Source organism: Hyperoodon ampullatus (genome assembly GCF_949752795.1).
Source record: "Hyperoodon ampullatus genome assembly, chromosome: 2".
NCBI lineage: Eukaryota > Metazoa > Chordata > Mammalia > Artiodactyla > Ziphiidae > Hyperoodon > Hyperoodon ampullatus.
The window spans coordinates 8,579,008-8,592,440 of NC_136915.1; the positions used below are offsets into that span (position 1 = coordinate 8,579,008).

Consider the following 13,433-nt stretch of genomic DNA (forward strand, 5'->3'; position numbering starts at 1 on the left):
CAAGTGTTCTAAACCAAGCATTACTGTCACTTCTACCTGGCATGCCCTTTCGCTCTCCCCATTCTCCTTCGCCTGTCTCCCAGCCGTAGGCCTTCCTCCAGGGAGAACTGCAAGATCACCCCGTGCCCCACTTGGGTCTTTCAGAGCTGTGTGCTCAGACCATTCGTTGTCCCTGGGCTCTCAGGCTCTAGTAACTGCCTGCAACGTGCTTGTCTCATCAGCCTCACAAAGGAAGAGGCCTTTTTTTTGTGTGTGTGTTGTTTTTTTTTTTAATCTCTGGAGACTGGCATAAGGGCTGAGCCCGTAGTAAGCATTCAATAAAGGTGAAGCACCTGAAGAAAGCAGTCATCTGTTCTTCTTTCCTAAAATCATTAGCAAGAGGTAATAAAGAAAAGAAAAAAATCAAGGTTGCAGAGTAAGAATATGAAGTCTTCATCAGTCAGTCAAGGTCAAGAGGCAGAGAGAAAATAGGTGTAGATGCCAGGAGCACACCCACACCTGTCCTGTCCCAGAGCATTACAAAGTTTAAGTTAAAAAAGAAAGAAAGAAAGGAAGGAAGGAAGGAAGGAAGGAAGGAAGGAAGGAAGGAAGAGAGAGAGAGAAAGAAAGAAAGAAAGAAAGAGTTTTTCTATTTAGCACTGAGACAGAACAGAGAGAGAAACATTCCAAAGTGATAGATGGTTCCTGGGAAAATAACCAAGTGAAACGAAAATGAGAGTCTTAGATGAGAACTCTGGTCGGGAGAAGCATTTCAAATGCAACTCGGCCATCAGCCCGCTACAGCTTACCATTCCCCCAAGGCCTCGAGGCAGCGCATGCGGCCCAGCATCAGCTCTGGGTCATCCTTGTTGGTGTCCATTTTCTTATCATAGGCCACAAGAGCATCCTCCCACTCATGCAGTTTCTCATACCAGGTAGCCTGGATCTCCTGCCAAGTGGAAAAGAAAGAGGACTGTTGGGAGGCACAGAGAACACAGGGGTACATTTTTTTTAATCCACAGACTCTCTTTCCTGAGTGTGCCGTGCTGTATGCATGACACTTCACCCATCACAGTATGCCTTGGCTTGGACTGAAAAGAACTTCAGAATATCCGGAGGTATGTTTGGTGACAGTAGGAATGCTGGTTCCTTGGCACAGTGATGGAACAACCCTGGGATAATCTGAGAGCAGATGTCAGGCCATGCTTTCCCCCCATCACTTCCAGCCCAGACACAGAAGTCAGCAGAACTCCAGCATGTGGGGATATGGGGATAGGGGAAATCATTTAGGACGGCAGGAAGCCCCGACCAGGGCTCCTGTAAGGATGCCAAGGCCTCGATCTGCTGGAATGCTGACAGTGGGCCACATGGCAGGGATGGCAGCTGCTTTCCTGATGAGGCCAGAAAGACCAGGCCACATCTGCATATCTGCTGGAGGAAAACCACTCGCTTTTTAAAAGCTCTCGAATCTCTGCGCTTCTTAATGCATTTTTAAACTTTCAGGAAATAATAATTTAAAATACAATATAATACTGCCACTTAAAATTCTTTGGAAAAACCTTCCTCCCTTCTTCTAGAGTCTCCCACATCCAATGTTCCCTCCCGCTTAGCACTTGGCAGCTTTACCAGTGGCAGGAGCCAAAGGACGGGTTCCATTACCCGGCAGATGGCGCGCCACGCTGCAGTTCAGTGCCAGCCACGTGAATGAGCGGTGCTGCAGTCTACGGCTCTCTGAATGGCCCGGGGACTGTTTTATGTCTCTGTCTGCCCTCCATCTGCCTCCACCTCAGGCTGTCTTCTGGGCTTCTTCATCACCAGCTTGGTAAATGACCATTTCTCTACTGGGCCAGGGGAGTGGCTCTCCAGGGATTTATTTAACAGTATGATCCTGCAGTGGAATGTGTAGGATATAATGCAGGGCCCACATTTGCTTCCCCCATTACCTTCCTCTCCTTTCTAAATGAAACTCTTATTTGAGCAGCACGTACACGAACAGCTACTGTGTGCTAAGCTCTCTGACAGAATCTTTTCTTCTTTTTTTTTTTTTTTTGCGGTATGCCGGCCTCTCACTGTTGTGGCCTCTCCCATTGCGGAGCACAGGCTACGGACGCGCAGGCTCAGTGGCCATGGCTCACGGGCCCAGCCACTCCGCGGCATGTGGGATCTTCCCGGATCGGGGCACGAACCCGCGTCCCCTGCATCGGCAGGCGGACTCTCAACCACTGCGCCACCAGGGAAGCCCAGAATCTTTTCTTCTTGAACCTCTGTAAGGAGGTCATTTCTATTTTAGGTAGCTAACTTGTGCCTGCTTCCCCCCGTGTGTTTTCAGCAGAGCCAGCCCCCTCTACTTCCCCTGGCCTAGTTCTGCAGCCACAACAGCCCTTTCCCCAATGTCCATGTACAGTGAGGTTTGCCAAAATGGACTCTGTGGAGGGTAAAACCACCTAAGCTCCATTTCCCAAGCTCGTCTAGAATCATGCCGCTCTACTACGCCTAAATATGAAAGCAAAAACTTACAGAGAATACAGTGACTGCAGAGACTGTACAATTAAAAACTCTGAAATTAAAAAGTAACACTGGTAAATTTCCCATTTTGAATTTCTGTCCTGGGTGGAAAAGAAACAAAGGCTCATGACTAATGTATGGCACACACTCAGTATGAACAAGCAGAAAGCAGGGGGAGCGGCGTATGGAGCAGGTCACGTAGGGGGCAGGATATTTTGAATTGCAACGGACTGCAGAAACTGTAAGGTTTAAGCAATGAATCACACAAAATTCTAATGAGATTGCTGTTACCTAACCTGCGCTGAGAAAGCGCAGGCCCTGCCAAGAAAAAGCAACCACTGTCGAGCTTAATGTGACTCAGCCACCTAAATATAACAGAAAATCCACCATAGGTTTAGCAGCCATCCTGGAGCAATGGCCACCTTTAGAACCTGGAGACGGGGCAACTCTTCATTTAGGGTTGGTACTCTGAGCCACCGGGGTATAAAATCGCCTGAATACCAGACGTCTGTGGAATCCTTGTTTCAATTACTGCGGTCTAAGCGCTAAGGATATCACAGGAGAGGACATCTCTGGGTGGAGTACATGAAGCGCCCTCTTGGCTGACCTTCTTCCCTCTGTGAACACGGATTGTGGCAAAGGTGGAGGAGACACAGTCCCTTCTGTTTTGTCATCTGGAGATGCTTTCTTAGTCTAGTCATAGATATGTGCTCAAGATGGCAAAATATGCCCTGAAAGGTTTCAGTCCAATTGACCAGGCCTTGTAGAAGGCAAAAGCCCGTGAAGTAGTCACTTTGCTTCACTCTGACACACTGGGCTCTTGATTAAGGCAGACTGGAGTAAGTGACCTACTTGACTAATAAAAGGTTCCTCATCAAATATATGGACCCAGAACTTCCTGACCTTCCAGGAAGTCAATGTTAAGTTGATTAAGTCGATGCCTTATATATGGTTAGGAGTTACCAAAGCACTCTCCCAGGAATACAGAGAGTAAAGGAATCATTTCAGTATCAGTTGGGCAAAGATGGCAGGAGGCAAGAAGCTATATAAACAGTAATGAGATGGAACAATCCCTCAATATCAGGTATAAATTATGGCATATTTTTTCTGGAGAATTACCCATGGTTTTCTCTGAAGTAGGTACTGAGCCGTAACTATGGGCCAGTGGCAATGCTGGCTGTCATAGACGACACAAAGACAACTCTGGTCAGGGTTAAACACCTGGGCTCTGACACCAGACTGCCCGGGGTTCAAGTCCTGGCCCTGCCACTTATTCACTGTTAGCTCAGGTAAGGTTGTTACCCTGCTGGGACCACAGTCTCCTCATCTGTAAAATGGGATAACAATAGTACACATTCAAAGGGAGGACTGAATTAGATGAAGTACATAAAGCACATAGCAAAGGGCTAGGCACATGCTGAGAGTTTGATAAATACAAATTACTGTTTTTTAGATTCTGCCCTCACGATCTCTGTTCAGCTTGAATACACTCCATACCGCCACTGTCTCCTTCAACCTCAAGATATAGGTAAGTCAGCATCCGATTTTTAACAATTGGCCAAAAAACAGAAAAGGAAAGTAACTTTCTCAAGGTCATGGCTTAGTGCCTCCCTAGCCAGGTGGCTACCTCTTGCTCTTCTAAAAGGAATGAGGCAACTTACCAGCTCTCCGAAGTGTTTCATGGCATATTCTAATACCCCGGCAGCTGCCTCTGGCTGCTGTAGCTTATTATTAATGCTGGGGAAACAAAAGGAAGAGGTGGTTACACTCAGCATGTCAGAGGGTGGGAGGTGCAGGGTCATTTGTGGGCAGATGGCTCACCAGCATGCTGGGGACAATGTCTTACAGATGTAGAAAGAGCATCAATGATCTATTACCACCCAGAAAGCTCGGCCTGAATGATTTCATCTTGATCTCATACTCCTAATTTTGAAGGGGCCACATTTGGTGGACAGGAGGCCTTGCCTGCTCTGGGGCCCTTCCTCCAAGCAGCAGACTGGTTTCCTCTCAGATATCATACGTCAGGCAGCACATGTCTATCTTTTAACTAGAAACCCTGGCTCCAGAACCGTTCATGTTGTAGAACACAACCAGATGAGGTACCTCTGAACTTTTAACTCTTACTTCTTCTCATCAGTTGCCCTTGGTGATAAGAATAACCAAAATGAATAAAAATCATCAGGCTCTGTGGGTGACAAAGAAGTGGCACTGAGGCTGGGTCATCCACATCAATGACAGAGAACCCAGCAACAGTCTTGACGGCTCCCCTGACGGGGCCCATCTCTTTCAAATTCAGATGCTTCCCTAGTCCCTTTTCAAAGACCATGCCCTCCCTCTGCAGCAGGCTGTGAAGGGACCGCATCCCAAGTCACTTGCCTGGTCTCTCTGGTGGAGAGATGCTTTTCATAACAACACACAACTTTGCTGATGTCATCTGTGGGCAGCTTGTGGCCAGTTGGGGCTGGAGAACTGTAAGTGTATTGGGGCAACTGGGCAGGAAAGCTGGAAGGCTTGCTGCCTGAAGTTGGTTCATCAGAGAGGCTGTGAAGAGGTCCTGAAAGTAGGGGAGCTGCAAGGCTCAGACCCTTGTTCCAACAGGAACCTATGTAAGAGGGTAAGCAGCAACTAACCCAACACTAAACATAAGCTTGAGTAATGGAAGGAAGAGAGGGAGGGAGGGAGCAGGACTGAGAAAACCACAGGACAACAACGACTACACCTGTTCACAGGCAGGGAGCAAAATGTGACAGACCAACTTGGGAGTCTAGACTGGGTGTCCAAGCTCAAGGCTCCAGGCTCTGAAACCAGAGGCGAAAGTAACTGCACAGACATCCCTCTCCTTTATTTACAGGAGCAGATGGGCAACCTCGTGTGGGATCTACTGGGCGGACTGTTTGGCGCTTCTGTGTGGGTCCCAAGCAAAGCAATGAGCCCAAATGTTCTCGGTAAGTTTTCTGCTGCAGGATTCAGAAATATTTTTAATTTCAAAGTGAAGCTGTAACATCATGGTTTCCTTTAGGAAGCCCTACGAGAGTTTTTCTAAGCTGAGAATGAAAAGCCAAGTCCAAAGGGACTAATTCCACTGCATGCTCATTGTGAAGCAGTTTCCCATTCCTCTTGGCCTCTAAGTCAGGTTCTCAGCTTTGTTGCTCACTCACATGGGGCTGGGTAAACCGTATTAATAATTAATATTACTGGGTATAGATTTGTGATAATCTAGCTCCTTGAGCCCAAATAAAGATTTTGGAGGCATAAGAAGGCAGGAAAAAAGAAAGCCAGTATATATTCTATATATTATATTATACTCAAATATGTACTATATCATATGTAACTATATATAGTGATATAGTCTATATATTATTTTTAGTCCTAATGTGGACTATTGGGATTGGCCCTGGTAGGAATATAAAGTGTTCTGATGAGGAAGATAAGGAAAGTGTTCCTTGCCTGAACCAAAAGAAGTTAACTCTAAGAATCAGACATAAAAATCCAGGAGTTCTAATAACTGTCTTCCAATCTTATGTTCTGGAACATACTCTAATTTTCAAGAACGAATTATAAACATTACCAAAACTTGCCTCACTCTGGGGAATAAAACAACCCAAAACAAAAGCAAGCAAAAGCCACCCCCCCACTCTCCCATTTGTGACACATAAAAAGGAGAATTTTACAAGAAACTGATCAAAATCAGGAAGTTGTGACTAGAGACTTGAGAGGAGAAACATAAATTTTACCTTAACGTTGCGATGGCTTTGACATACCTCCTCTAAGGACAGACCAACACAGCTTTGCAAACTTAAAAAGAAAACTCATCACATGGCCCCAACTCCTTTAAGAGAAAGTCCACATAAGTCACCTGCACAGAGCTTCCCGCGTGAATATGTGTGGAGGCAGGTGAGGATGCAGACAGAGCCCCGTGGGAAGGAAAGGGGGGCTGGGCTCCCTGCGGACCCACACTGACCAGGCCTCGATCAATGGCCGGGAAAACCGGGGGTGCACCTTGGGATGCATGAGAAGCTCTTGTCCAACAGTACGGACAGTCACTGAAAAGTGACAACTTTGACTAAATGGACTAAAACAAACCCATGAAAAATGAGTGGGAGCAGAGAGAAAGGGTCCCTTTGATAAATTAAGTTCTGGTTTGAGGACCTGAAAGTAAAGGAGATCGTACACACCTACTTCCGACAGTTCAGAGAGCAGAGATTTCAAGTTAACCAGCTGTTCTCATCCCGTTTAGTCTTTCCTCCTCCCTGTTTGCATTCTTCCTTCCCACAGGACTTTCTCCCTAAATGCATTGCCCTCTCCTTTCCTTCCGTGGAGTCTCCCATGTGTGCCTACAAGGCTGCTGGAGAACGCAACTGCGGGGGCTGAGGCTCTGGGGGTTCTCCTGGTGCTCAGGAGAGTCTACCGTCTTGTTTGGGACCTTACCTTTTTCTCCCTCCTCCACGGCTTCTGGCACTCCATCACGGGAGGCAATGGATTATAATAACAACAAAAAAATACCTAAATTTACTGAGAGCTCACTGTAGGTGCCAGGCGCTATGCTGATTATTGCTGATACGTGTCATCTTAACCCTACGAGATAGACATTATTAACACTCCCATTTTACGTATAAAGAAACCGTGGCCCAGCCGGTCATCCTTTCCCTTCGAAACTGTACCATTAAAAGGATCTGAAGTGATAACTAAGGGTACAGCTCTGCAGTGGGAGAGAAGCGTGTCAGCTGTCTACTCTCGGCATCAGTGGGCCTGAGCAAATACGTGTAAAATAAGTGACTGAAAGCATGGCATGGGACGTTTCCATGAGTGAACTCTGTATATAATCTGCTGTACGGGAAAAAGGAGCTGTAGTGCACCTTCACTTTAGCTTCCTCACCCATACCATGGCTAACACCCTGCTCTGACCCCTAAGCTCCCGGTTCCTATTTTTTATTTCCTTTCAGAAGCCACTGGCAACGCCTCCACACCTCCCAGCAGGACAGTCAGCATGCGGCCACAGTGAGCTTTTCCGAGGCAGCTTGTTCGAGGCTGCCAGGCTTACAGACAGAGCCCAGGCTGCGAACTGGGGGATGAATAAGCCTCTGTGGAAACTCTGTAGTTCCCAGCTACTAAGGCCCCAGTCTCCTGCTTGCTTGGGTGACACAAGACTGTCCGTTCAAACACTCCCTTTTTAAACTCAGATGTGGTTTTATGAGACTGAAGGGAGGGACCGTATGTGTGGCTCATGTGCACAAACCACCTTTGCTCAAAAGGCCCCCGAATGAGGCGCTCTCGCTTTATGGGGCAGCTGGGAGTTTTCTACAGCCCGTTCAATAAACGCTCCCCTGTGTGTCCCAGGGTCTTTCCGTATTAATGCTGGAGGCTTATAAAGGGCAAACTGTTCAAAGCTCATCCCAACAGCAGAGGAGTGCTTAACAACACAAACCAGACCTCACCGACGCTAACAAACAAGTGTAGAGACATGGAGGCTTAGGCAGCAACGTGCCCACGACAACGGTGCACAGCATGACAGGTCAACCAGATAGCCTGTCTCCTCTCCATGCTCACCAAGGCCAAAAGGAAAAGACGGCTGCGGCGCAAGAATTTCTAGGCTAGTGGATCCCGTCCCAGTGCTGTCTTGGCATGGGTGTCGGGGCAGATTTGTATCCTACTTCACTGCGCAGTGAGAACATCCAGCTGAGCTCTTGTATGGCTGCGAGTCGACAGAGCACAGAAGCTGCCCACCCACAGAACAAAACGCAGAGCCCACAAATAAACCTGGTGTTAGAAATACAACGAAGAGAGACAGACAGGGAAACACAATGAATTAGGATATCAAGAGGGGAAAAGGCAATTATTCAGACATCTTCACTCATTCATTCCCCACCTCCCCTCCCTCACTCCAAGATTTAATTTTTATCAAAGGAAGCTGAGTTGAAGAGCTTGAAACTGGGAAATTCTTGGCAATTGAGGGAAACACTTTCGAGTTGAGTCGAATTAACAAATAAGGAGAAGATATGGCCTCAATGCCTCCTACACCAAACAGATTACACCAGGCATCTTTTCTCCACTATCTGAAACTCTCTTTCCAGACGTAGGGAAAGTGTGTAAGCTGAGGAAGGGACTCAGACGTGAAGGAGCTTCTCGTTGCCTTGGTGGGTTCCTTGTCCAAGAGCGAAGGCTGAGAAGCTAGCGCTGGGGGTGGGGACTGTTTACTTCCCCGAGACTCGTCCCTTCAATCTTTTCCTCAGTGCTTTTCACAGGCAAGTGGTGACCAGTCTCACTGAGGATGAGCCTGAAGAAACAGCGGGTCATTAACTGCTCCACATCCTAACTAATGCTGAGCCATTAGCAAACCAATAGGAGGGTCTCCGGCTGGGCATCCAAATGCCACTCCTACCACCTGAAGGGAAACCTGAGGAACTGTGCTGTTTCCTAAGTCATTGCTCCATGGGCTTCTGGACTGATGTCAAATCCAATGTCATCTGGCCTGGTAATTCCTCCTGGTACGGCTCACTTGGCTATCGACCTCACCTCTTAGCCTTGGTGCCTTGATGACCTTCGGCTACTAAGAGCAAAGTGATGCAGGATCACTCAACACGAGCTGGAGCCCGTTGGAAAGCCGGTCACACGAGGAGCATCTGCAGTCACATCTGGGGGACTACTCAGGCTTTCCTAGGGCTCCCATCAGGAGTTTATGAGAACGTCATGCACTTGCTTCCCAAATGGCTCTGGGCCTTCTCTCTCTTATTTCTAGTGCAGACTGTAGTCTACGTTTTATTTGGTTCTCTGTAAAGCAAGAATACTCTGAATTCCCTTGGTGCTGGGCTGGTGACACACCCAACACAGCTGACAGCGGACCTGGGCGGGTCTGGCTGAGGAGCTCCTGAACAGCCAAGTTGAGGCCCAGATAGACCCTGCTTTGGGTCCTCACCACTGTATCAAGCAGTCTTTCTTTTTTTTTTTTTTATGAATTTTTTCTGTTGCTTTATCTTTTTTTTTTTAATTAATGCATTTAAAAAAAATTAATTAATTTATTTTTGGCTGCATTGGGTCTTCATTGCTGCGTGCGGGCTTTCTATAGTTGCTGTGAGCAGGGGCTACTCTTTGTTGCAGTGCGTGGGCTTCACATTGCGGTGGCTTCTTTTGTTACTGAGCATGGGCTCTAGGCGCACAGGCTTCAGTAGCTGTGGCACGCAGGCTCAGCAGTTGTGGCTCACAGGCTCTAGAGCGCAGGCTCAGTAGTTGCGGCGCACGGGCTTAGTTGTTCCGCGGCATGCGGGATCTTCCCGGATCAGGGCTCGAACCCGTGTCTCCTGCATTGGCAGGCGGACTCTTAATCACTGCGCCACCAGAGAAGTCCCCCAAGCAGTCTTTCTTATTTCTCTTATAGAGCGGTAGCTGCTTCTGTCCATCCCTGTTACTTCTTCCAGCAGCAAGACTTAGCTCTGTGTCCCACGGATGATTAAAAACAAAACATCTTGATTCCTGTACAGAGCCAGGAAGATCCAGGATTGGTGGGGCCCTGATGTCTTTTCATCAGGCAGTTCCCCTGGGACTCTGGGGAGCTCAAGGGTGTGACAGTCTCTTTTCGAGCAGGACAGCAGTGAAGACAGAAGGCAACGTGAGAACATCCGAAATGTGCGGTGGAGAAAGGCGGTGAGGGGCAATTCAAATGCAGGTGCGTAGGGAGAGCGAAGGGGTGGGGAGAGCAAAGGGGACTGGCAGGCCTTAGGGTCCCCCCCTTAAAGCCACAGTCAGGGCACGAAGATAGCACCCCAGGGTCTGGCAGGTCAAACTTTCCTTTCTTGCTTCAGAAACTTAGGAAGAGTAAATTTACTCCTTTTCTACATATTAAGAAAAGGAGGCTGGCCTCATTAGACGGTTTCAAAGCTGGGACATTTGGTGTCCTTGGCACCCTCAGGGACCTAAGGCACCAAGACAAAAAAAATTTGGTGCGAGAGGTGGGTGGACTGCCTTGGACAATCAAATGGGTTCCTGACGTCTCAGACCACAGTGGCTTAAGGATAATGAGCTCTTACTTTGTCTTCACCCTTTCCTTTGTCTGCTAACAGTGTAAATGACACGTCTGTCATGATATCTAGAAGACTTGCTAGATCTGTATGTGAGAAAGTGGGGCCTTAAGAATAAAAAAGATAGAATGCTAACAACTGTGTAGATTAGGGAAAGGAGAGACAAAAACTATCTTTTCGAGACTGGTAGTAGGAAGTATATCTTTTTTTTTTTTTTAAATTAAGAAAAATTGGGGGGGGCTTCCTTGGTGGCGCAGTGGTTAAGAGTCCGCCTGCCGATGCAGGGGACACAGGTTCGTGCCCTGGTCCGGGAAGATCCCACATGCCGCGGAGTGGCTGGGCCCGTGAGCCATGGCCGCTGAGCCTGCGCGTCCGGAGCCTGTGCTCCGCAACGGGAGAGGCCACAACAGTGAGAGGCCCGCGTACAGAAAAAAAAAAAAGAAAAATTGGGGGGAGGGAAGTTCACCACGACATTAGAATGTTACTTTTGCCCATGCATATTCTGTATAAATACATATTTTACACACAGTGCTAGCTAGAGTGATCATACAGTTTTGGATTCTGCTCTTTCACATATCACAGGTATTTCCTACTTTATCCAGAGTCTTCATAATTATTTTTATTTTTTTATTTTTTGCGGTACGCGGGCCTCTCACTGTTGTGGCCTCTCCTGTTGCAGAGCACAGGCTCCAGTCACGGAGGCTCAGCAGCCATGGCTCACGGGCCCAGCCGCTCCGTGGCATGTGGGATCTTCCTGGACCGGGGCATGAACCCGTGTCCCCTGCATCGGCAGGCGGACTCTCAACCACTGCGCCACCGGGGAAGCCCCTTCATAATTATTTTTAACAGCTGCATAAGAATGTCACCCTGCTGCTGGATCGCACATACAAACCCGTCTCGTGGGTGCACCCTCATGGCTGGGTGAGAGCAGCACTAGCTAAGCCACCAGGGCGCCAGGAGCATGGCAGGAGCTCACACTCTCTGCTCACAGGTGATCTGTCCTGTAGACATCTGCAGGGTCAGCCCTGGGAATCCGAGCGGCCTCCCTGAGGATGAGCATAGCACTCAGCAACAAGTAGGGTAAGCGGGCCCATTTCACCCATCACCTCCAGGCCCCTCCTGGTTGGATGCAGGGCCCGGGCTCCCCAGCACAACCAGAGTAAGGCACTGAGAGGTCGCAGAGACCCGGAGTGTCAGAGCACACGATTTGTGCTGGTCGGGTTTCCAACCCAGGGGCCTGTCAGAGGCGTGCTGTAAAAATGATGAATGGCTGTCACATTTCCAAGGCTCTGGCTGATTTAGGGAGCCACTGGCAGGCGCATCACTCCCAGCATGTCAGCCAGTTAATTACTGCCAACTTTATCTTTCTTGTCAACACTTCTTGACAAATTGGCCATTATCTTTTTATTCTACAACAGTGAGCACTGCTCCTTTTCTGGTGATGCCTGGAGGTTTTTCTCCTCCTTTCTGCTTCTTCATATCCAGAGTGAAATGAAGAGCTCTGAGAGAGACGATTAGGAAGAAGAAGCTGTCAGGAAACAACAAAGCAGGGAGGGCTGACAGACTGAAGCCCAAAGCTTATTTTTCAACTACCTTGACTCAAAATAGAGTTGATATTTTGGGTAAAATCCTGATTTCTTGGCTTCTGCATGTCCAAGAGCTCTGACTCAGTCTATTACGTGGATGAAGTTGGGAAACAAAATTAAATGACCCGGCATCCAGTGACTCGGCAGCTTTGAACTCTCCATGCTTATAATTGTGTGAGCAGATGTGCGCCGGCCTTGTACTCCAGTACGGAGTTAGGCCACATTGTAGAAATACGGATGCCCATTCTGGGATCAGGAAAAGGAAAAAAGATGCCTACCTTTTTAGTAAGGAAAAGCTGACAGACGAGGACCGTAACATACTGTAATTGAATCACCAAGATTCATAGCCAAGGAGATGTCCAAAAGAATCTGGAGAGATCAATGGTGTTACCACTGATACATTTCATTGTCACTGGGACACACTGTGTCAGAGGTGGCCATGGGGCACCTACCGTATTTCATCAATTCTAAGAGGTACGCTTTAACAGCTCTGAAACCATGATACAGCTTATAATTCAAGGTTTCAGAGTGCTGTGACCCAGTTTAATTGCCAGCAGCAGTTTGTTCCCCCTCGCAGTGGTACATGAAAATCAGAAGCAGCTTTGCTACATCTCCAGCCATTCCTGAGGATGAGCTAGACGCAGTGGAGGTGCAGAGGCTAACTACTGGCTGACGGCAAGCGGCACCCTTTAGAATGGTCTTGGGTTACAAGGAAAGACCCTCTGTCCTTTTGGTCAGCTTTAGGAGAAACCCCAGGACTCTTCCCTTTGTACAACTCCTCACTCACGGTCAGCTTTCTGCACTGAAAAGCAGCTTTCCTTGGAGTCTGTAAGATGCTCTATAGAGGCAAGCTGTTGTAAAGTGAACCTGTAAGAAGTCTTTAGAGCAGCCAGAAATAAATTTAAGCTCTACTGATGACTGGTGAGGGACCTGGCCTCTTGGGTAATGGCTGGATGTAAAAGGGCATTAAAGAAGAAGATGGGGCTAAAAAGAAAGATATAATCTGTGCTTGTGCTCGGGCTACACAGGGGTTTCCTTCATCTGCACACTCTTTGCTGCCTGGAGCTTTTCTACAGGGGTACAGATTCCTCGAGGCACACTGGCACTTTTGAAGGCAGCATGAGTCCAGACGTTTGGAATGTGTTTTTACTGAGAGGTGCGAAGCTTTGAGCAAATCCTTCCCCTCTGGACAGAGCGTTTTCTCTTCCAGCAGAGGTGCGGGAAAAGAACAAGACTGTGTACCTTTTCTGGAAGCCTGGAAACAACTGTAAAAGCTGGGCTCATACTTCCAAGCACGCAACAGAGACACCTTGGGAACGTGTGTTTAGAATTAAGACACAGAGTGGGTTTG

At 48.0% G+C, this 13,433-nt stretch overlaps 1 protein-coding gene across 1 annotated transcript in view; it reads right to left on the reverse strand.

Annotated features, from left to right (window-relative positions):
* The window catches only part of MTOR (mechanistic target of rapamycin kinase), a gene marked incomplete at its 5' end in the record, with an annotated part of 118,671 nt that overhangs the window by 36,441 nt on the left and 68,797 nt on the right, over positions 1-13,433 (reverse strand). Inside the window, 2 exons of the mRNA XM_079696532.1 lie at positions 789-928; positions 4,146-4,221. Coding sequence (XP_079552658.1) covers positions 789-928; positions 4,146-4,221 — 216 coding nt within the window. The remainder of the gene's footprint in view (positions 1-788; positions 929-4,145; positions 4,222-13,433) is intronic.